This window comes from Microchirus variegatus (genome assembly GCF_963457635.1).
Source record: "Microchirus variegatus genome assembly, chromosome: 23".
Classification (NCBI taxonomy): domain Eukaryota; kingdom Metazoa; phylum Chordata; class Actinopteri; order Pleuronectiformes; family Soleidae; genus Microchirus; species Microchirus variegatus.
In genome coordinates, this window is record NC_139824.1 from 6,350,334 (window position 1) to 6,376,076 (window position 25,743).

Here is a 25,743-nt window from a genome sequence, read left to right on the forward strand (position 1 = left end):
TTCCTCATCGCAACAGACCGCTATTAGTCCACTGGACATTTCTTAACCAGATAAACAAAGCTATTGAACATGATCGAAATATACAAAATTAAACCCTTCTGTAAATGTACACAACTGTTGTGTTGTTTTATCGCATTGCATCTGAGACATGCGGGTGATGCTGCAGGGCCCTGTAATCAAACAACTTTTTAAACAAACAATGAAATATACTATGTGATCCGTCTCTCTCTCATTCTCTTGCTGTGATTCTCATTGCAGAAGCTTGGTTTAATGAATCACATGATCGTCCTCATCTGGGCACTGACACAGGCAACAGGCTGCATGACACAGTAAAAATTAATACCAGAGAGCAATAAAGGATGCATGTGTTCTGACAATGACTCGGGCCAGGACAACACAAAGGAAACAAGAAAAGCAAAACAGACATTGGAATTCAACATATGCAACTACAGTTTGTATTTTAGGCAGGAACATGTGCACCGCACACATGTGATCCTCTGAGGACCGACACAATGGCCACAGCTCAGACAAGGCAGAAAAAAATGATGGGATGTAATGCATTAAACTGTGGGAAGGGACAGGAGACAAATGCACAACATATTGAATTGAACGTGAAAGGTGAGAGACAGGGCTAAAGAGGGAAAACAGCAGGGATAACGGATTGTAGAGGCGGAGAGGAGCAAGCCTCGACTGGTGTGGCTCATTTTCACACGTATTTCTGAGGCTTACGTCAACCCCTTAATCTGCCTCTCACCTTTCAACACACACATGCACACACTTACACACACCCGTGTACACAGACATGCGTGTGTATGCACCGAGAGGCTGGCATTATGCCGGAGCCTGAACAGCAGATGTATTCATTGCCCACTTTTTTTTGTTTTTTATGCATGCGTCTGTGTGTTTGCCTGCCTGCCGCTACTGTCAACATGTAATTCTGTCTTTCACGAGCTTGCCATTATATGATTCACTGATACAGCTATTACCATGTTATTAAAGCCTCCAGTGATATTCTGACCTGCTCAGGCTGAAAAAAAAAAATCTGATGCTGCTTTTTTGTTGTTACTTTTTGGGCTGAGTTGCTCAAAATGATTTGACATAACTGATCTGACACAGAACTTTTGAGGCAAATAGAGATACCTGAACAAACAGTAATATAGCCATAAAGTAAACAGTAAAAGTATAATATGAACTCACCAAATCTTATACAGATACAGCGGTAATACACAATCCATATAACAGTCATACCAGCATAAAGGAATATCATGTGAAATGTTATATTTGCTAAGAAAATATGTAAGACGACTGATACCTATCCTGCATCTGTCTCTTAAAATATGGAGCTTAGACAAACACAAACACATAAAAAAGTGTAAACAGTCAACAGTCATTTTGTCCAAACAACAAACAAATGAAAAATCTGATTACCAGCCTCTCACAACGCTCAACAACTAAGATGTTTTATAGCTCATGTTTCATTTTTAGAGTTTGTACTTGTTGCCAAGGAAAAGTCTGGCATTCGACCCTTGTGAAGACACAAATAGACCCCCCCCCACACCCACACACACACACACACACACACACACACACGCATATGTTAATGTAACGACCTTCTTGTTGTAAATCCATGTTTCACATATGGATATTAAAATGGTGACAATCTACTTGCTCAGCCCATTTTTCATGAATGGAGTAATGTTTTTTTATATCTGCATCCAGTTGCAAATGCAAAGATTATCCACCGTTTTCAGCTCAGTGACCCTCAGGTCCGAGCTATATATGGTGGTTACAGTTTTTCTTTATTGCGAGTTTGCATGAGAAGCTGTGAACATGCTTTTGCCACAAGACAGCTCACACAGTAGATACAAGACGTGTGCATATGGAGACGTGATTGGCAGCACTTACATCTGAATGCAGCAGAGGACAAGACGAGACATGGAAACTGTATTTGCCTTTGAACACATAAGGCAACCTTTTGCTAAGCTGCTGCTGTGTGAGTGTGTGTGGGTATGTACAACACAACCGCAATACAAGCTCCACATCATGTTGACATGAGCATGCACCCACCAAATGTACATACGATACACTAAGTCACACACACACAAGAGGGTGTGCTGCTCTCAATCAATTCCTGCTGCTCTAAACTTGGATGTGAGCGGGAAGAAACGATCAACATGCACACACATGCAGAGTATGTCAGCCCTCAACACAGCGCAGAGTGTCGGCAGTTTGAACCGTAAGATCAACAAGAGTGAACTTCTCAACTGTACTGCACAGCACACAAATACAGAATATTGATTTCTTCATAATTCATCTTTGAGGGGAACTCACTGACTGATTAGTCAGACAGGTTTTGGAGATGAAGGGAAGGTGAAAGGTAAACGTATGAGCCAACATGTCAATTAGAAACATCCTTCACAGATTGCTTCGAGGCTTCCTGGTTCATCATTCAATTTGATGGATAACATATTTTTTGTTTACAGTAACATCCTGCCTTTTTATCATAAAACAACTGGCTATTGTTGACACGCTTTAGTCTTTCTAACTGTTTGACTGCTTCTGTTTCTCTTTTGTTGGTGCCGTGTTTTGTCATCTCATTTCTAATCCAGGGTTATTATAACTGAAAAAAATAAAAACTGTAAAAATGAATGGGATAGAGGACATTAAAAACAGAGTCCACAACAAACAGCTGCTCAGTGATCCTAATCACATCCAACAAGGCAAACAGAATTATAAACAAAAAACTGATTTTTCTGAGTGTGCTGCATATTGTTTAAGTTTTTCAACTGACCTCTCTTCAACTTATCATGTCTTTCACCTTCAACAGGACCAGACTGACAACAAATGCCTTCAAGCAACAAGAGAACAGCTGCAGTGCAGACCCAAAACAACACTATGAGGGAACATTCACTTAAGTTAAGAGATACAGTTTAGTTCAGTACTTTTTATTCATAATTTGTATTTTGATGGTCAGAAGTTGTGAATCGTGCCAAAATATGCAATCATTCTGTTGGGTTACCTACTAAAGGGTGGAGCCAGACACACTGCAAAGTTGATTTGACGACTGAATTGAATGGGGAAAAAATAAAATACACTATTTTTAGTATATTGATCATTATGACAAAGAAAGGTTTTAAGGCCATTTGTGTTAATGTTTTCATGACTGTCAGTGTTCAGCTGTGTCACTGTGCCAATTTAAATTCAGATGAGTTTAATTTATTGATGGGCTACAATAACCTATTTACAAAGCGGACAGAGCTGATCTTCAAACCCCACGATGAAAACACAAGCTTACCTATGCAAACTGTACTATGGAAAACAGAACTGCTTTGTGAAAATGCAACTATGCAGTGGCCCCGTTCAGACCTGTTATTAACATCCGCCTTCAGTGATCTGATCACATGCGGACAGTTTTAAGCACTACTGTTCACACCTGCCAATAACATGCGTCCTCATGCATCTCCTGTGACCACATATGAACAGATCTTCCTGCCCTTTATTCAAAAACACAGACATCAGATTGTTTGCAAGAACAAAACAGTCTGACCGTAAAAAAAATATGTGTTTGCTGTGTGTGTGAATATCAAAGCTCTACTCATGCTGCTTTAACATAAAATAGCTTTTAAACATAAAAAAAGAGAAAAGATAAGGGTTAATATTGTGGCAGTGGCCACAAATAAATAAATGTAAGAGTGCCGATTAGTGTGAAAAAACTGAAAACTGAGGAGGAGGTTTCTATTTATGTACTAAGGATGGACTGCATTCATGCATGCTCAGGAATGTGGCCACACGCAGCCAAAACCACCTCTGAATGTGATTTTTGTGACTACATCTAAGGACGCGTTGACATTAGAACTCGCAAGTGGAGAACCTATGCAACTAAAGTACCCTAACATTTCCTAAATGTTTGTATTCACAATGTCATTTTATTAAAATTATCAAACACAAAAGAGTCCTGGGTATTTCCATGTAAAATGACAATAGTGGTCATATTGACCCTGTGCATTATGGAGTGTTTATCATGTCTATTTATTTCCTGACCCCACCCCTTGAGGAAGCATGGCACTGTTACTATCATTTCTAGTTCTAAAACCTAGCTTTAGGTTCAAGCTAAAAAAATAATCATAAGGAACAAATTGCACAGAAATGGCATCAAAAGGGGGAATGAATGAGTCTTTGGCTTTGCTTCAGAGTCTAATGTGGGAGCAGGTTCAGACAGAAACCACTGCTGGTGTGTTGAAGGATTGTCTGAGAGTGATTCAGAGAGAGCGTCAGCAATCCCTGCACCCCGACAGGACACTCATGGTTCTGTATCTACTGCCATTCAGTCGGCTAATATAGTAGGTAAGAGTTCCCCCGGCTTCCTCCCACAGTCCAAAAACATGCGATATGGGGATTAGGTGAATTGGTCACTAAATTGACCATAGGCGTGAGAGTGAGAGTGAATGGTTGTTTGTCTCTATATGTGGCCCTGCGATGGACTGGCAAACTGTCCAGTGTGTACCCTCCGCCTATCGCCCTATGTCAGCTGAGATAGGCACAGCAGCCCCCACGACCCTCCAGTGGAGGATAAAGTGGTAGATAATGGATGAATGGATAATATGTTTGGTTTAGCTTATACATAGATTAGACCTATTATATATTTAATGGAGAGAGAAAAAACTAATGGGTGTTTTGTTTGCTAGTTTATTTATCCATTTTAAAATTTGTTAAAATTAACATTTTGTGCCCTGTTTGTTTTAACCTACAGTATATTAACATTGCTGCAGTGGCGGTTGTTGGTCTTTGAAACAGGGAAAGCTCATTTCAGGCCCAGTTATTTATACATAAATTCTGCAAAAGAACAACTAGAATTAAAAGAAAACACTAAACCTGTAAGAATGAAAATAATCTATACCGTCAAGCAAATAACACACAACGACCAGCTATTTGTCTACAGACTTTGCAAAATCCAGACAGGACTGAGGCAGAAAAGGCTCCGCTGTCATGATTGTTTCTGAAACGCTGTCAATCAAAAACTGGTTCTGCCTTTCAGACAGTTCCTCTTGCAGTACCATCCCACTTCCCCATCCACTGCTGTGGACGCCCAGCTTCCCTGGAAGTGACAATTTTGCTGCATTAGTCCAATCACCGCCCAGCTCACCACAGTGAAAAAAAAACTATTCTAAAGAACAGTTGAAGCTGAGCTTTGAGTGGTTTTAATGCAGAGGCTTCTACGGGAAATATGAAAACCACATAAGACGATCCGTTAACAGTGAGAAAAAGATGATTCTGAACGAACGAGTAGTGGCACGTTCTAGCGCACGTTTAGTATTGAAATGTAGAATGTCTTAGGTCTGCAGGTCTATTTCTTTTTACATAAAAGATTGAAACTGTATACATATAATGTGAAAACTTTCAGAATAATCGTTGTGGTCTCTTATTACAGCGGTAAAACACAATTAAATTGTCGGAATCCTTGCACATGATGAGATCAACCAGAACAGATGATAATACCACGTGTGAAGGGGGTCAATGTGTGCACAAAGTCTACTGATCGCCAAACACTTCTATAATGACTATCTATAATTGTATTTATATGGTTCTGTCACCTACAGAGTACAGAGTACCTGTCCTGATCTGCAAAAGAACACCTGTAACTCTAAGTCTGAATGGGTGTCTGAACAATTCATGTCCGGAACTGAACACATCCATTAACAAAATGCCAGCTGGCAAAAATACGAAGCAGTGAAGTGGAAGTCACTGTCTTTAATCAGAGATCCATCTCTCATTAAGGTTTCACACATGACACACTGAGCACTGAATCTGATTCCGATGCAAACAGCACATGGACACACTTATAGACAAGTTAATGAATGCCATATTGTAAAGACTATAGATAAATGCACTCTGGAAACCAGATGTGTGTCTGTGTTTATGTGTGTGGGTTTTTTTTGTTATGTGTATGTCTAAAAACTGGTTAAGGGCATTTGCTGTGTGTTTGTGTGTCTTTGTGATTAGTCTGTCATTATCTCAGTAATGGCAAAGAATGCAATAACATGCCTTCTGCAGAAACAAGAACAAATGTTTAGGCGAGCCTCCCACAAAACTGCACCAAAATACACACAAAAAACAGACACCACACAGGGGTACAAATCCCCCACGGAGGAGTCTGCCATTCCACTCATTTAGCTCTTTTACCCAGCTCACTCTCTTTCTGCTGCGTCCCTCTCTCTAACACATCTAAAATGGATCTCCTCAAAGGGTGAACCAGATGATTGATATAACGAGATGATGAAAACCACAGAGATGAAGAGACGGGAAGGACAGAGAAGGAGGCAAGAATAGGATGGAGGGACCACATGTTTTCTTTCCTCTTACTTAGTTCAGCTGGCTCTCATCAAAGAGTCACACTGGATAATCTACCCTGCTGTCTGTCTGTGCGTACAGTGCACATTGTGCTTACACATGCATTTACTTAGAAGAATCCAGCTAAAGAAAAAAGGGAATAAGAATCCTGCAGACAGACAGTCAGACATGTGCTTCTTCTCCTTCATGGAACCTGTGTGACTTGTGGCACTTCTCACCTTGAGATCCAAATGGACAACGAAGGGTTTCGCACACATTCGCCCCAACAATCCTTTCCTCTTCAACACAGATCAAAGACTACATCAATATTTGTCAGTCACAGGAATCCAGCCCTTCTCAGACTCAGCTACACTTTGCTTTATGTGGCTCTGTGCTCTATTATTTTTGGATGTTGCATCATACGGAGACTTTGATTTTGGAGAACAAAGAGAGTGGCTAATTTGTGCATAAGAAAATTTATGGCAACAGACACTCTATGCCAAAGTGCAAAATAGGATTAAATGTGATAAAAAAATAAAAAAAAAACTATCATCTAAGTTTTATTTATGTACTTTCTTTGAATATTTTGTGGTCTGCATGACATTTTAAAAACATAATTTGCAAACCGAAACATGAATTTGAAAACATCCGTGGACTATCAGTTAACTGATCATCTTTGATTTATACATGCTTTTAAACATATTCAAGTCTGTTATTTAAACCTGACTCTACTCATTCTAGTCTTAGTGGTGGGTCTTGGTTTAATTTCAAACAAATTAAGGTGGCTTTTGACTGGTACTGAAAAGGGATGAACAACACAGCAGAGTCAGCAGTATTTGCTGCAAACCAGGACAAATCTGACTTCAATTTTTAGGAAAGCATAATACAGAAAAAATGCTTTGAAAATTGTGCTAACTGCTGTTTTGAATGTATCCAGTCTTCACATCCATGATGGCAGCTCTGTGAGCATGAATGTCAACGCAGCAGTATTGCACTGGGATAATATGTTAAGAAGATATATTGTTAAACATAATAACTTTGTACAGACTGTCAACATTTTGCTAATTCACACCAATTACAAGCAGCCGAGGCTAACTGAAATGTCATTAGTTTTGGTTGTGTCTGGTTATTAAAGGGCATCTAAACCCTGATTTTGAAAAATGCCAAGAAGTTGGCTGAGTGAGGGAGAGGAGGGAAGGAGAGTGGGGACAAAACAACAGTTCCGGCATTTATAAAATTGGGGAAAGTCTGAGACATTGAATCTTGTGCTGGTTAGACAAGAGGGTGATGAAATGGTCTGTATTTATATAACACTTTTCTAGTCTCGATGACCACACAAAGCTGCTTTACACTACCGTTTTGCCATTCACTCATTTTTAAGTTTATTGCCCCAGGAATCGAACCCAAACTTTCAAGTTGATTGACGACTCACTCTACCACTTGAGCCACAGTCGCTTCCATACAAGCTTATATCAGTCAGTACGTTTACATGCACAGTTGAATTGAGCTAAGGCTCTGTTTCTCTCTCTACGCTAGTGTATATTGAATTAGTTTCCTGCTGAATTTGAAGTCACAGAAAAACAAACACCGAATGGCGAGATGGACGGTGAGATGGATCATGCTGTGGTTCTTTCTATGGATGTTAACCGTGATACAAATTAGACTGAGCATGGCTCTTGCGGTTGCTTTGTTGTCCAGACTGCAGGTTTATACTTATATACTTATAAGTATACTTATACATATTTAGTAGGTCGTCTCCTACTTCTGGGTCAAAGACCGATGAGGAAATGTTGGTGCATTTGAAGAACATCAACCCTCCAACTTCAGTCCGACTAAGCGTATACATGCAGAGTAATCGGACTATGAATTGCGTTATCCAGGTATGTTATTCCAACTAAGAATAGCTCCATTTTAGTTGGACTAACATGCTTAAGACCATTAAGAGTTATGTGTGTTTCCCCCCCTGGGGGATCATTATTGTCTTAGTCTGACTAAAATCGGGCTTTTAACATGAATGTAAATGCACTGAGTGAAACAAGTGTAGACTAGAAAGCCCATGGTCAAATTAAAATGAAGTAGTTGGTGTTTGACCAGAAAGGCAGTAGGTGCAATCGGATTTTTATCACAATATGTATAATTTCAATAGGTTACACGACACATCTGGATTAACAAAGAACATTGCTGAATACTCCTGGTTTTCACCTGAAAAGAAAGCGGTTTAAGGGTTTAGTTACACATAAAGCAGTATTAAACTATTTTTCAATTGAAGAAACCTTTCAACAATTAAGTTGTAGCAACGTAGAATTCAAAACTACAAATTATGTTTGTCGTACAATTAGAGACAACATCAGATGTTTCTTAAAGCACTGGAGCTGGAGCTACATTCTCATGGGAAGCAATGTCTGTACATAATCCCACGGTAAGGAATCAACTGCTCTTGAGATCTTTCACTAAAAAAACACATAATGAAGATACAGGTGAGGTGAGGCAATCACTTAAGTCCTGTTAGAACAATAAATGCCATTGCCAAATTTTACCTAAAACCAAAAACGTGAACCTCATGGTGCAACAAGGAGAAATTCAGGGGATTACAGTGCAGTTCAATCAATCAAATCAACTAAATGTACTTTATTGTCCCCACAGGGAACTCTGTCTCGGGCAAAAGTGCTCCAACAGCTGCAGAAAATTACACAGCGAGACAGAGACAACAAACAGCCAACAAAACATAAATTCACAGAATATAAATATCAATAAAAAGATGAACATTGCACCTGCCCAAAAAACAAGTATAGCATATGCCCTGAAAACACATAAAAAACACCACAAACAATGAAAAACCTAAAACCCAAAACACTGTGAAAACAGACCACAAACATCTTACAATTTAATTCCATGAAAACCTGAAAGAGCACCGAGGGAAACACAGCTATGAACAGTAGATTATGTAAATCTACCCACTGCTTCTATAAATGCAGTTAAGTTAAGGGAAGCATTGTGAAAAACTGTCAAACTTCTGTGGTTGCAGCCTCTCAGATGTGAATATTTCCTGTTTTCTTTAATTGCAAATTGAGTGTCTTTGGGTTTCAGGGTGCAAAGATGTTTTGACTGTCCCACTTAAGGAAAACAGATCCATACACAAAGACAATGTCAACTGGTTGGACAAAACAAGACGTGTTAACATGTCAACTCAGTGAATTTGTGTATTTTGTGGCTCAACTGACTTCATCCATCCATCCATTTTCTACCACTTTATCCTGCACATGAGAGTCATGGGGGGTGCTGTGCCAATTCCAGCTGACATAGGGCGATAGACAGGGTCAACCAAATCCGCCAAGTTCACAAATCCATCGCAGGGACACATAGAGACAAACAACCATTCACTCTCACAATTTAGAGTGTCCAATTTATCTAATCCCCATATTGCATGTTTTTGGATTGTGGGAGGAAGCCGGAGAACCCGGAGAAAACACACACACACATAGGGAGAACATGCAAACTCCATGCAGAAAGGCCCTTGTTCCCACCGGGTCTCGAACCCGGGTCTTCTTGCTGCAAAGCCAAGAGTGCTAACCACTACACCTAACGTGTGGCCCCAAAATGACTGTTTAAATTAAAAAAAAACTCATGGCAGGTCATTTGACAATGTTTATTAGTGTTTGTTGCACTTGCAGCACTCTTATCTTATCATTCCGCAATCATGTCACCACAATGACACAAATGTCAAACTGCTCCGATGTAAACATACTGCTGGAGCTCAAATGTCTTAATTTCAGTCGTGGTTTTGTCACTTGTGTTGCCTTCAGACATTCTGCTCTAATCAGCATAAAAACCTCAATGAAAAAATGTAATTACCTATCATTTGACTCTACACACTGTTTAGGTAAGGCGATGGAACCATTATCCAACTCTGCTAAAGTGCCACCTACAAAAACTTCAATTTAAACAGATGACTTTGTGTGGTCTTTCCAAAACACACAAAAACTGACTCGACTGGCTATCACAGTGCTTCTAGACTGGCAGGAATGCATTTATGAACAGATACGAACCGATCACTGTGAGAAAAAATTATTCATTCATTCATTCAACAGTCAGCATTGGACTTGGACTCTCTCTTAACAGAATCACTGCTTCACATTCTTGCCTCATTGTGTCCTTGTAGCTGTTAACAGAATCCATTATCCAACATATCCTGGGGGGGATTTATCAGGAACTTGAGACAGCTGTGGCTTGGCTTCGTCTCTGGTAAATATGGCTTGTTGGAAAACAGTAAAAGAACTAACTCCTCCAAAACAAATGCACAATCAACACTCTCTCCTTACAGATATGCTTTTTCTATAACATTTATCATCTTGCAATAAGCAGATGTACTAGACTTGTATACTCTTGTTGAACCTTTTCGAGGTCTGTTCAACATTAAATCCAAGCATAGGTAGACATTATTAACACAGATTAAGTTTGTGATTGTGAGGATATTGAGGGGGGCAAGCAAAAAAGACTAACTTAAAAAAGATTTCTATTCATAACAGACAAATTAATTAAATTAATTTGAAGTTACTTGTGTAAACAATGTGATGAATGTTACTCAAAACTAAAGATGTGCTAACTTATATATGAAAACCAGGCTGAAATATCAGTGCAGTTTAAACAGCCTTCCATTCATCATGAACCTGGCAACAGAGCAGAGGCTGCAGCTCTGAAACATTGCAGTTTTGGGACTTCCTGTTGTGTATTAGTGTGAACGTCACTTTGACCTATCTGGGCTGTCACAGGAAATCCTCCTACAGACTCTAGAGCACAACAACAACACTGAAAATAAAGTAAAACGTGAGTGAAAATAACTAAGCATTTGATTTCCACACTGGTCCACATGGTACACAGCTACACCTGGGTTGAAACATTCTGTTGCACCTCTGGCTATATCCCAAAATGTGATGTCACAGCAGGTTTTTTCCATCATGCCTCAAATCAAGAACACCTGCTGAAACATCAATGACTGGGGCGGAGCCAGAAGAGTGTGATTTTTCATCTGATGCAGACCTCTGCAGTCGTTTCTTTGTTTTTTAAATCTTTCATGTTGTGCTACGGTTTAAATCAGGGGTGTCAAACATATGGCCCACAAGCCAGATCCACCAGGATGAATGTATCCTGGTGGATCGTTGTATGATTACAATGTAATCATAATGTCAAATACTATATTTTTCAGTTCCAAATACCTGTGGCTAAATGTGTAAATGGCAAACTTAGGTATAATATTGTTGAAATTGCACTTGTTTTCCTCAAGAAATGTCAGGTTGTTCATAATGTTTTGTGGAAAGATACTTCATTAAAGGTAAAACAACAGGAAACATTTGCAGTCCTGCAGGTTTATAGGTTATTATGTCATTTTACACCCCTGTCATTTCACTTTAAATGATATAAGCAGTACACACTGGAAAGTATAGTAGTAGAAAGTAGTAACATGTGGCTAATCAAAACAGTGACATTACTGTTTATTTGAATTAATTTATTGAACTAGCATACTACACAGGACACACATTGTATGTTTTTAAATTTGGAAAGCAGGAATTTGTTTTCATTTTTATGATTGTAGAGATGAAAACATCTTACTCAGGTGATCCTGGGGAATTCAAAATCTAATTTGGAGCTCAAGTACTTGCACTATGAAATGCTTAGGTCAGCTGAGTGCACAAGTTACATAAAAAACACTGACTGAAACACCTCAGGCCAGACAATGACTGGCTTGACCGTAACTTGACCACATTGCTCGGATGACTCTGATCATAACTCACGATGAGCTACTGACAGCTTGTTGACAGCCAGGTGTGTGACTACACTTGACAGGGAGCTAAAAACAGTTAGGCGTGACTCTTAACTGACAGACAATTTAATGGCAGGTGGAGTGAAAGTGTGTGTCCAGGTGCTCAAGAGTAACAGGATGCATGAGGAATTATGCATACGTGTAGTGTTGCTGTTTGGACTGGACATGGTGGGCTCAAACCCGGTTTCAATAAAACCACTAAAGCATTCATACCGTCCCTCAAGTATAAGCTGTTTTTAATGACTCGTCAAAAAACAGAGCGCAAGAATCACTCAGGTTGTGTGCGGTATGGAGTATCATGACTCCTCCCTCTCATGGTTGGTGTGATTAGTCAGTCAGCTTTGTGGTTTGCTGGTATGATTGCCAAAGGTGGTGACACTTCAGAGCTATAATCGCAATAATGTGAAACCATGATTACTTGCTCAAGGCTATCATACAGTCAGAATCTCAAATTACAGTCATCACAATTGTAAGATATGTATCGCACAGACTAATTGAGAAGCAATAAACATAGATTGTGCAAGAACATACCGTTAAGGTAGATCATTTTTTTTGCAAGATGTGCTATATTCCAGGCTAGCAGATTGTTTTGTTCTTAAACCCCCCTCGTCATACTGCAACATCCTTCACAGCACAACTACTTGGTGAGCAGAGATAGGAGGAAGTAATTGGTTAGGCTATTGAAATGCTACTTATTAAGATTTGTATTTATTTATTAGGTAGTAAGGTTTTTTTTATTTTTTTTTTTATTAATATTTTAAGGGGGCATCAAGGTGGCAGGACATTAAATAAAACATATTATTGTGTACTGTGTGGGTCTATGTTAGTAGTAAACCAAACCATGTACTTCTTACATGCATAATATGAATTTGTTGGCATATACCTATTGCAATATTCAAAGTCATGGCATATTGTATTTAAGTTTTTCTAATATCCTGCAGCCCTAGTTTTGTATGTCTTTCTCTTTACCTGGAGGGTTATTTAGAAATAAATCTTATTTACAAGAATGTGTTCTCTGGCCACCAGGTGTGGGGATGCTACAGGGTTCACACACACTGACCTGGGTTGACCCGAGATGACATTACAGGTCTGGAAGTCACATTAGTCACTTTAGTAAAGAACTCCACAGACAGTGATGTTTGACCCAGATGTTTGTGTTATTACTTTTCATATAGGCAGATAGTTAATACTGGGACACATATCATTCAGCATCTTCTCTACAGGTGGAAGCAACATGGTGGAGTCACTGCCAAGTCACCTGCTTGCTGACTCAGTGAATTACTGGTGTAGTCCTGCCTAAAGCAAGTGGACGTAGACTTGTAAAAACAACAGAGAGCAAAAGAGGAAAACAACAGATGGACTGACGTTAAGGTGAAGGATGTGTTGTTCGGCAATGTGATACTTTAAAGACATTTTTTATTTGTTAGATTGGATTGTTGTCATATGTGACAAATAAAATAAACTAAGCTCTGGATTGATTTAGCAATTGTTCTGGAACTTTTACTATTCTGGATATGTTTGTGGTCTTAATGCTAAGTTAATATAACTGGCACTTATTTTGGCTAATGAGAAGATAAAATGCACATTTACATAACTATGAGAACTGGTAAACTTCAGCTCTTAATTAAAATCTTGTTATAAGACCATAGACACTTTATAAAAAAATATAGCCACAAGGGGGCAGCATGACGTGTTTATTAATATCCCCCAATAGGAGCCTGGTTGCAAGTGACACCTCTGAACTTCCATTTTCAACAACGTCAATATGGCACTGGTCAAATTGTGATTCAGGGTGTTTCAAAACTTGAGTTCAAACTCTTATAGGTGACATATTCGACTGAAAGCTCTAAAACAGCTGTGAGAGCTGTGGTGTGTAACTTTTAAATATAAATGAATATCTGTTGCATTTGATCCATTGCCAACCAATTATTTCACACAATGCTGATGGATCCAATCGGCTGCAAGTGACTTTCACTGTATTTATCAGGATAATGGGGATTTGTTTCATTTCATGGCTGAAAGGGGCAAGGTGGAAGCACAACAGTTTCAGGTAAAGTGAGAGGATGTGAAAAAGCTAAGAAGTACCCATGGAAAGTTTTAGAAATGTATATTTCTGCTTCTGATAATTTTTTTAAACTCGGTAGCTGTGTGGTGGGAGTTGTGCGGGACCATCAAAATATACATTGGAAATACGTCGGAAATTCCAGTAGTGTTTTGGTAATTACTCAGAATTCCTTCAGGGGGCAATAGAAGTTACGTTCTTGAGCTTTAAATGGTCCCTGAGTGGGATACTGTTTAATCAACATCAATTGTGATATTTTAAGGTCAACAGTGTGCTGGGTATGGGCCGAAAAGGATTGTTTTTTGGGGTTTTATTAGACTGACACTTTTAGTAATACTGCCTTAGTCATTCTTTAAAATCACAGACCATAAGGAAAGAATACTGATGCACACAAGCTCTTATCTTGATATACATCTGTGACACCAGGCTCTAAAAGCCCATAAAGTGCAGATTCGTGGGATACTGTACCTACAGTATGTGAATCCAGTAGAGCTGAGCACAGCTCATTTTCATTTACCGCAGCCTGCTCTCCATTAGCCAACTGTTAGTGTTAAATATCCTGTACTCTGCTGTAACAGAGCAGAGATGCAGTAGGTATGGCAGAACAAGTCTAGACATATAGGCCTATGTCTTTTCACTATCTAGCAAATGTGCAGTGGGTTCATGGAGCCCAGAAGGAACGAGGCAGCTCAGTTCAACAAGCATGACCTGGCAGGACAAATTCAGATGTCAAAAAAAGAGATTTAAGCCTGTTTATTTTGTGGATGAGGAGAAAATGAACAGAGATTTGTGTGTTTGAAGGATGTGGGGGGGGGGGGTCTTGGTGAATTGACCTGTGAAATCATAACAGCAACACAAAAAGATGCACAAATGATTTACAGTGAGCGTGTTTGCTATCATGGATTGAAGTGATGTCATAGATGCAGAGCCAGCCCAAGGCATAAACGTCAACTAAGCCCCCCCCCCCCCCCCCCCATCTATCTTGGAGTTAAAGATTGCTCATTTAGTGCACTTAAATTCTAGTGCTTCACTTTTTGTGATTTTACAAAAGTGACACAGGTTTGACATTTGTATCAATAATAGTCAAGCATCGGTGACTCTGGGGTTGGTGGGAGGGGGGGCCCAAATCAAATTCAGCTTAGGGCAACATAAAAGCTTGGGCCGGCACTGTATAGATGGGAAGACATGGGAGACATTCAAACTTGGAAAGCCTGGAAGTCAGGTGGTGATAAGTGGTAGGAACCATGTTACAATAACCTCTAACTTAACTAGTTTTACAGCGAATATAATAATAATATATATAAAAAAGTTATTCATGATTGAATCCAGGGTCATCTAGTTGCAAACCAACTAACAAAGAAATCAGCCTACCTGCCCATGAAGTGTGAATCATTGCCACAAGCGCCAACAGCAGCCACGTCTCGCGCACTGGGCTCCATTGACCCATCATGTGGCATCCACAGTTGTCGATGCCGCGGTCAGTACTGCGCACACCTGCGGTCACAGGAGCGTCGGCTGTGCACGAGTCAACGTTAACGACGTAGCAACAGTCTCGCGCCCGGGCGTCTTTGACGTGCACTCCACCAGCTGCCAATTAGGAGCGCGCTTATGCACATTTAATTGAATGATGGGTGGCGATGATGTGCAGCAGCCCTGGACTCCTCTCTGCGCTGCTTTTCTTCACGCTGGACGGATGAAGAAGGGAAAAGAAAAAAAACACCTTAATCTTGGATGGTCTTCCCTCCTTCACCAGCAGAGAACTTTCCTCACTTTCTCTTCCTCCTCCCTCCCTCACTCCCTGCCTCCCCTCTCCTCCTCCCCTGGGTGACCCCTCCCTTCACAGAGGGAGCTGCACAGAAACATCATTACTGCGTGGGTAATTATTTACAACAATATTGTCTGTCTATTGAGTGATATAAAGGAACTACTCTCTCGCTCTCTCATGTATGTGCAAGGGCACGCATTTGCACGCACACATACCTGTGCACGTGTGCATGGTGTTTGATATAATATTGAGATCAAAATCACCAGATGGGGAATTTTAAAAAAGAAAGAAAAAAAAGAGGGAAGCCAGTAGAACCATGTATGACCTGAAATATCATTTAAATAAATAGCTGGAACTAAGACTGTTTTCATAAGATGTCATAATTCAGTGAATTGATTACTTCCATCCATCTTCTAATGCACATGTGTCAAACTTAAGGCCCGGGGGCCAGATGTGGACCGCCACGTAATTTTATGTGGCCCGCGAGTGATTAATTTGTCTTAAAAATCTATGTTAAAATAAGTCTATGCTGCTTTAAGGCGTGCGTTGACCATAAACTACATTTCCCACAATACATGGCGATTGTGTTACCCGCAAAGTGATGGCATCCCACCACTAGATCTCAGTGTATCATTGTATACGCATCATGCGACGAGTGTAATCGAGATTGAGACTGTGATCGCAGCAGAATGTGTTCACAAAAGCCACAATCAAAAATGATGTGGCAGTGAAAGCTTGTTTTATTGTGGCTGAAAAAAATCACCCGTGCTTCAATGTCTTTTTCTGAGGGTGTGTTTTTGAAGCAGTGCATGCTGAAGGTGAGTGAAGAAACACCATCGCGGACCGGGTTACATCTATAATGCATCATATTTGTAACTTGAATAAGTAATGAATGCAGAAAGTTATTTAGCAATATGTTACGCAGTAGTTACATTTACATTATATTTGGTTCCATTTAGTTACATTTATTCTGTATGACAGTTACATCTGGCCATTTGTGGGTAACCATTATGCTAATGTGGCCCTCAGTGAAAATGAGTTTGACACCCCTGGTCTAACGCTTCATTCTCCACATGAGGGTCGCGGGGCTGATTACATGCTTGGTCCATAAAATAAATAAATTAAATTAAATTAAATTAAAGTTCAGTGTCTCCCAAACCTTGACATGACGATGTTCTGAAATGTCCACAAACCAAAATGATTTAGAAACCACAAAATATTCACATTTAAGAAGCTGAAGAAATCAGAGAGACTTATTTTAATTATTAAAAACCACTCGAACCAATTCATCAATTAAAGAAAAAAAAATTGCAATCTTTGCAGCCCTAAATGCTTTGCCGTCAGGCCTGCACCTGCCTGCCATTAAGGTTTATTGTTTAGCTTCGACAATGGTGGTTGCTAATCTTCCTGGGGTCCACATTAAATAAAAATAAAATAAAATATAAAATGTTTCACCTTCATCAGCAGTCTGTAATTACATCAACAAATAAAGGTTTAATTGCTCATGTGAGAGGGGCCTTTTAATGATTATAAATAAAATCTTAGTAGGTAAAATGTTACATGTTCCAACTAATCATACATTCAATATGAACAATGAACGCTTGTGCCTCATTAATTTACTACGTTCTCTCTCTCTCTCTGTCTCTCTCTCTCACACACATAAACACACAAAGCGTGCTAGGACAGGACAACGGTGCTGCCCAACTAATAAAAATATGCTGCTGCAGATTCCAAATTCCAGCGCCTGTCTGTCTTTGCCCACCACAGTCTCTCTTCAAACACACCACATTTGTCCTATAGGCTCTTGTTAAAAAAAAAAGAAAAGAAAAAAGAAAGAAATAAAAAGAAACAAGAGCCTAATCTCTCTGTCTGCTTTTTCTACGTTCTTCTCTCTGATCATTTGTTATCTCTAATGTGGAAAAGTCAGAAGAGGCCAGCAGCTGGACGTGTCAGAGACGTTTCAAGGGAAGTTTATGGATGAAAAAAGCCTGAGAGCTCAGCACATGCACACACATGTATACATCCACACATGAATACCTAAATTCATGTGGAGCCTCAGGTCTCCCCTGTTCTGCTTCAGCTTCCATTTACGTTACTCTGTACTGACACTTTGATCACTCAGGCTAAATTATGACCCATACTGGGAATAACATGAGCAGGAATGAAATCACTATTCTTAATAGATATATTATATGCAGGAAATCTGAGCGCAACGATACTTGGAGATGTATACTTGGTCTATAAAAATATAACTACTACATTATACCCACAGCATTTACAAACAAATGCTCACTATGAACTGTGTAGGCTACTTTAAGAAAAGGGTTAGTGATGTTTGATTTGAGTACGACAAACTGTCAAACAAAATAATCACAGACGCGTTTGTCTCCAAGTGAATGAGACAAAATGTTGGTTATTAAATAACCAACATTTTAACATTTTAACACTGCTACGTTAATTTATGTACATTTATGTTCAGACAAAAAAACATAAATGTACATAAATTAACGTAGTAGTGTATAGTTATGAGGCTCACGGTCTTTGGAGGAAGCCAAAAGAAAATAGATTCCAAACATGTTTCCACTGCTCCTTCCTCCAGTGTCAGGTAGGTTGCCTTAAACATATGACTGGCAGGTTTACTGGTACTTTCAAGTGTGTGTTTATGTGTGTCTGTGTGTGTGCGTGCATGAGAGAGAGTGTGTGAGTTTGTCAGTCATTATTATTAGTCAGTCTTTCTGACTCTCTCTCTCTCTCTCTGTCTGACAAACGACAGGCAAAAAAAACATCCTCGAGCACCATCATGTGTGATGTGGACAGGTTTGTAATGAACTACCAGGCACAGGCAACTCACTCACACTTTAAGTTGAGCACTTCCAGTATACTCATTTGTAGCAATAACAATGTTGACCACTGGGTGGCGCCAAACCTCTTTGCTGCGGGTGACATAGGTTGGTATGTAACTCAAATTTTTTTACAGTTAAATTTCTTTACAGTTTATATTTCACTGTTTATTAGGAAACAGAACTCACACAGAGTAACTGGATGATTTAAATGTTTTAGTTACAGTTATATGTGTTGGTTATTGGCTAAAATAGGAGTTGACTGTTGTAAGACTCAGTGAATAATCCCGTCTGTGTAGTCAGTGGACGTGTGCCCTGTGCATGTGACCCTCTCCTCCTCTTTCTTATCCTCTTACAGTGGTCTAACCTCAAATCGCCTCTCATCCCTCAGAGCTTGTCTGCTGCTGTCTCAGTTTGCCAGCAGAGCGGTGCTGAGAGGAAGCAGAGCCATGGCGAGTCCCGGACAGAAAGTGGTGCTGATTACAGGCTGCTCCTCCGGTATTGGCCTGAGGATGGCTGTGATGCTGGCAAATGATGAACAGAAGCGTTATCACGGTAAGTGCACTTTGTGTGTGTGCATGAACAGGGTTTGAATGTGTATCTTGTCAATGCATACAGAGCGGAGAAATAATTTAATTACAGACACCTTCAAATTAAAATGGCATTACTTTTTATTTTAATAGCTTTATTTGCTTTATTAAGACTATCACATCTACTCCTTTATCCATAGTATCTATAGCCTACTGTTTACATAAAGACTGGAGAATAGCTTGCATAAAAGTATAACAGAGTATATATCTTCATGCATTAAAGCAATACTATGTAACTTTTACTCGTCCTGCTGTCACTGTAGCAAACAAGCCACTAATGTCTTATCATCTTGACCTGACTACAGTTTTTCATTACTCTCGGATTATTCTGAATGACTCTTCTGGCAGTTTGACTTTATTTCATTATGATTTATACCAGTATCAGGCTACATGAATTCAGGCGGTTTGGTCGTGACCGACACATTTCCAGTGTCGGACCCGATTATGAACGTTGTGAAGGATGAATGGACGTGTACTGTGACCTATTTGAAGTACAGAGATTTGGCATCTGTGACGTTCCACGTACTCAGACGAGTCTAGCATGTTACAATTTTTTCAGTTTTCCTGCTTAGTCTGACATCTCCTACAACATTCTCCTGGACGTTGACCAATTGGATAACAGAGTGCTCTGATGCAGCGTAACATACAGAGATAAACATGGCGAAAAGGAAGAGGGATGCTGATGCTGTTAGGAAGAAAAGTGACCCCGAAAAACATTTCTCTAATGTTTAGTCTGAAATAGTATCAAGACACCTGCCTTTTTAAAAACAAATCAGGTTCTGTAACTGCAGCCATAACATTTTTCACATATAAAACATTTCCTTGGTACACTAATGGAGTTACAAAACTTTCAGTCTACTGCAGTCAATTACCCTAATCAGGTCGTGTCACTGGCTCAAGAATATCTGAGGTCTGGAAAACAGATTGTGTAGAACCAGATGCTTTATGACAGAAATGTGGCAGGAAGACATGAAGCAGCTTTCATCACTCACATCAGAGCTAACATTAGGGGGAAAACAGCTTGCTAAGTGTTACCATAGAGACTGTACTCTACCAAAGCCTTTCTCCCACAATGTATCTGTTATTAATAACACACTTTTAAAGCAAATTACACCGTGTATTTTTAACATAACACACATAGCATAACAGCACGTTTACATGCTGGTGTAAAGATAGAAATAAAGAGGGTGATTTACTGAGAACTCTTAAGTTTTCCTCCTTTCACATTATTTACTCAGTTCCTTCCATTGCTGGTGGTCTGCTGGAGTTTTTCTGTTTGCTAACTGACTCATCTGCAGTGTGGAAACTGATGTGAAACTATTGCTTCCCCTATCAGTCAGAGAATTTCATTAAAACCTCATGTTACATAATGTAATCACGTCTATAGCATGTTGACCTTTTTCAAAACAGTCAGTGGAAATGATTAAGTATATGCACTTAAATCCCCCTATCTTTATTTAAGGGGATTTGGCTTGTAAAGATGCAGCTAGAGGATCCACAGGAGGAGGACATCGTTGTTATGCTCAAACCATGGGTGTTGTAGTATCACAGAGGTTTGAACTGACCTGTTAGGCTCCAACCTCACTATACATTATGTCCCTGATCCAAACTTACCATAAGTCACTCTTAGGACAGCAGACCACAGCTAAAGCCACAAAGTAGCCCTGGTTAGGACTATTATAACCTGGCTTGTAGAGTTTTATTGTGGAGGACAAGCTGGCAAGGGCTATTCTTGGAACTGCAGGTGACATGAGCACGACGTTAATGCTCATGTGTAAACTGCTTTCAGGCTGTTTATAACCCAATAGTCTATGTTTAGGCTACTTCATGTTATCGTTTAGTGCTGCCTCTTACTTAATTTACAACTTCAGGAACTAGAATTACCAAGTACCAGTAGTTGTATGCCTCTGCTGACAAATTAAATTTCAGTCTCATATTTTCCAGATTCATATAACATTCTAGATAGGGGAAAGAAAATATAAAAAATGAATATAATTTTTTTTTACTGAAAATTGTAAAAGGTTTTTTACCACAAACTTCATTAACAGATAAAGGTTAAAGTATCAGTTGCCAATTTTTTACATTTGAAGCATGTTACTTTGTCCTCTTTAAAGAGACACATTTTATTTATTTTCTTATTATTATTTATTTTCGGCTTTTCATTATTGTACATTACACTAAATAGGCAAAGCTAAAAAGACATTATTTCCTACTTGGCCTGACTGAATTTATTTTATTATTAGCAGGAGCAGCTAAATGTAGCGACTAACTTAAAACATTTGTTGTTTTTTGTAAATATGACTTGGCATAGGTTATCGTCTCAAATAGCCCTATAACATTCATTTGTTGACTTAAAAGGAAATTAATGTTCAAGGCGCAAACATTTTTTCTGAGTTCACTGTGACCATGACCTTTGACCATCACAGTTCATCTTTGAGGACAGCTGCAAAATTTGTACCAAATTTGAAGAGATTCCCTCAAGGCATTCTTGATTTATCATGTTTAAAATAATGTGACAAACACACACCTTCTTAGTGTGTGATTGTTTTCACCCACCTTTCTTTGGCTCATTGACTTCACATTTGTCAATCCTCGCTCACACTTCTCCATGACCTTTACACCTTTCACTCGAACATTTGTTCCTACGACAAGAATTGCACAAAGGTGGAAAATTTGACCAAAATCATACATGTGCACATAGACATTACATGTTATGATGCTGCAGCAAGGTTAAAAGGCCAGTTTACAACTGATAACAAATAACTTTTTTTTAATAAATATATAAAATACAAATCTCACATTATGTGACTAAAACAATCTCGCATTAAGAAGCCTCACAACTTGCAATCTGACAACCAATAATTCACAGATGTGACCTGAAACAGTGCTTTATTGTATATTTTTAACATAATTTACAGAATTTACATTGTTCTCTAGTGGGGAAGAGCTGAAACTTGCAATTGTGACCATTAAGTCCTCAGGGACAGCTTTACTGATGATGACAAACTGTGAAAAAATTTAACTAATTTTCCCATAGACTTGCAACCAGCAGAGTCGCCCCCTGGTGGCAAACTGCTATTTCTGTCCCACTTCCGAAGCTTCACCTTTCAGACCAGAAGGCTACTTCTATTTCTCATTTCTATTGTTTGTTTCAATTGTTACAATTTGTAAACTGACTAGTTCAGCTCAGCATTCAGGAAAAAAATAAGAACTTGTTCAATGAACAACATTCATTGAATTTGCCCACTTTTATGCAACACTGCCTGACAGAAACACAATCAAGACAGTTGTTTAAAATTGAAATGATCTCTTTTAAACACCTCAGTTGTTTCTCTTGTCATCCTATTGTGCACAGTCATTGCCACGATGCGTGATCTGAAACGTAAAGATAAGCTGGTAGAGGCTGCAGGGGAAGCCTATGGCAAAACTCTCTCCCTGGCTGTACTCGATGTCTGCAGCGATGAGTCTGTAAAACAGTGTATTAATGGCATCAAAGATCGACACGTGGATGTCCTCAGTAAGTAAACGTGAATGCATCTGAAACATGTTGTTCTTATGATTGCTGCAATGACTGAGAGTGAGCCTGATAACGGTCCATCTTCTTTGTTTCCCCTTTCTTCTTCTAACCAGTCAATAATGCAGGTATTGGCCTGGTGGGTCCTGTGGAGAGCATCCCCATTGAAGAGATGAAGAATGTCTTTGAGACCAATGTCTTTGGAGTGATCCGCATGATAAAGGAGGTGATGCCTGATATGAAGAAAAGAAGAGGTGGACACATCATTGTGGTCAGCAGCGTGATGGGACTGCAAGGTGAGCAGGGAGGGAGGTGTGATGGGAGGAGTGATGGGAGAGGAGGCGGGTGGGGCAGGGACAAAATTACAGGGTCGTCTGCTGCAGTTGATGGACGAATTGGTGGGTGATGGACAGGGAGAAGGTGAAGGGAGGCTAATGGGGTTCCCCTGCAGGTCTTTATTCATGTTGCCTGATGATCATTCTGTCTGTGCAGGCGTGGTGTTTAATGACGTGTATGCAGCCTCCAAGTTTGCCATAGAGGGCTTCTGTGAGAGTTTGGCTGTGCAGCTCCTGAAGTTTAACGTCACGTGAGTTCCACTACGCCGTTTTCACCGTTATCACCACAGCAATACCATTTCATAATACTACGCTGACACTTAAGTCTTAATCCTGTTATCTGATTCAATAGTTGCCGAGCCAAAAAATACCATCTGGAGCTTGTTTTGACTTACTGCTTCAATATGCAACTTGTTAACTCAGAAATAACAGCTTCAGAATCATTTTGGAATGGAGACTGTGTCATTCCTGTCTGCAAGTGAACCTCTGTCCTTGCACTATTAGCAGGTTACAACAAATGTGTAACTTAATGATAATCAGAGACACAAACTGCAAAAATTACGCCTATAGTTCAAGAGCAAAAAAAATATATAAACTGACAACTGAATTAGTTCTTTAAATTTTCAAAAAAAAAATGCTTATACGTGTCTTAGAATCATTAACTTAGACTCTAAAAAACTAAATAAAATGAACTTGAATAAACTGAAGTTTGTGATAATGGATTCAGTCCCACTATTAGCCATTGACTACAGAAATCTTCCTCTCTCTCATCATTCTGTGCTGCTGAGTTGAGCTCCATTGTCTCTTTCCTCAGACTGTCGTTGATTGAGCCGGGTCCAGTTCACACAGAATTTGAGGCAAAGATGATTCAGGAGGTGAAACAGAGGGATTGTCCTGGTGCTGATCCTGACACAGTGCATTACTTCAAGAATGTCTACCTTCCGTCTTCGATTGACATCTTTGAGCTAATGGGACAAACACCTGACGACATCGCCAGAGTAAGTTTCAAGCAGCAGACTCAGCCTCACTGTGTCTTATCTGATAATGTGAATTTGACTGCAATTTTATCCTTTAATTTTTTCTGTCCATCCTCTATAGTGCACCAAGAAAGTGATTGAAGCAAACAGCCCGCGTTTCCGTAACCTGACCAACCGTATGTACACGCCCATCGTAGCACTGAAATATGCTGATGAAACTGGAGGTCTGTCTGTCCATGCCTTCTACCACATGCTCTTCAACATGGGGACTCTCATGCACGTCAGCATGACTGCCATGAAGTACCTCACCTGTGGATGTCTGAGGAGCAGAACGGTTTCACCAAACTAAAAATCCTTATGTTTCACGCTGCCAGACTGGCAGTTTGTCGACCTGAATAAAGACCACATGCTACCTCACCTTAGGTGTTTTTTAAACAGGATCACACAAAGTGGCTAATATGCTGTACTTGCCCAGGCTAATATAGTGAAAAATAATCACAAATGCATCAACCCAACCAACACTTTTTGTGACCTACCATCTTTCATTCCATATGAAATGGTTCCATATATACAATCTGTTTTATAATTCACTTCTCTCTTTTTTCTTATGTATGCACAGCTATGGAAATACAGATATCAAGGGTAAATTAATCTCAGCGTAAACACTATAATGATTTAATATTCATTTTCAGCCCACAGAGTGCCAAATGTGTAATTAGAAAACAAGCTGTATGAAGAACTTATTTTAAGATTTATTTTATCCACCTCAGTCTAAGATAACTTCACATTTAGACTATTTTAAACTCTGTTTCAGAGAGAGTAACACTTTTTTTCCCATGCTGTCAATGTAATGTCTGCCAACCGCTTCGTCATTAGGACGGGGGTCTCCAACATGTGGCTTGTGTGCCATCAGTAACTCCCAGTCTCTGTCCAATTAGCACACCAAAAGATTCAATAATGGAACATGTTTGTGCGTTGTGAGATGGGCAGCAACCATGATCGTGACAAGTGATCATATCTGTAAGAGGCCAAAAAAAATGTTAACACTATTTTTGTTATGTTTATGGAAAAATGTGAGTTGTGTACACCAACATTTTTTTAAACGTTCAGGCAAAACACGCTCTGTTTGGGTTGAAATAAGCTATGAGAATAAATGTTTAAAAAACACAAGTAGCTCTTGGCCATTTTCAATTTGTCAAAGTAGATCTCAAAAGGAAAAAAGCTTTGGAGACCCCTGTGTTAGGAATTATCAATTAAACCATCCAGGAGTAGTTCTTATTGTCATTCTATACATTAAAGCAGTGTGAGAATTAAAGCTGGATAATTAGAAAACAATGTTGAAAGTTCAATAATAAGCCTAATAATAAAAATGGAAATATGAATCAATAGCATACAGTATCATTGAAATGGTGTGTATGATTTTAATATGAAGGGATTCAAACAAGGGAAAATATGCAAATATACACATTTTGCTTATGTTGTATATACAATGCACACAGATTGTATTGATAAAAT

At 39.3% G+C, this 25,743-nt stretch overlaps 2 protein-coding genes across 2 annotated transcripts in view; one reads left to right on the plus strand and one right to left on the minus strand.

The window, feature by feature from the left end:
• LOC310943700 (uncharacterized protein) overlaps nt 1–16,203 on the minus strand; it is a gene marked incomplete at both ends in the record, with an annotated part of 43,372 nt that extends 27,169 nt beyond the window's left edge. The window contains 2 exons of the mRNA XM_083909335.1: nt 15,579–15,794; nt 16,188–16,203. Coding sequence (XP_083765461.1) covers nt 15,579–15,794; nt 16,188–16,203 — 232 coding nt within the window. The remainder of the gene's footprint in view (nt 1–15,578; nt 15,795–16,187) is intronic.
• Nucleotides 16,204–19,261: 3,058 nt separating this feature from the next.
• On the plus strand, nt 19,262–24,577 carry rdh8b (retinol dehydrogenase 8b; the record flags this gene model as incomplete). The annotated part of the gene is made up of 6 exons (XM_083909722.1): nt 19,262–19,367; nt 22,758–22,919; nt 23,033–23,212; nt 23,409–23,502; nt 24,066–24,249; nt 24,350–24,577. 6 exons carry the CDS (start codon nt 19,262–19,264, stop codon nt 24,575–24,577), a joined length of 954 nt encoding a protein of 317 aa, XP_083765848.1.
• Nucleotides 24,578–25,743: the final 1,166 nt, after the last annotated feature.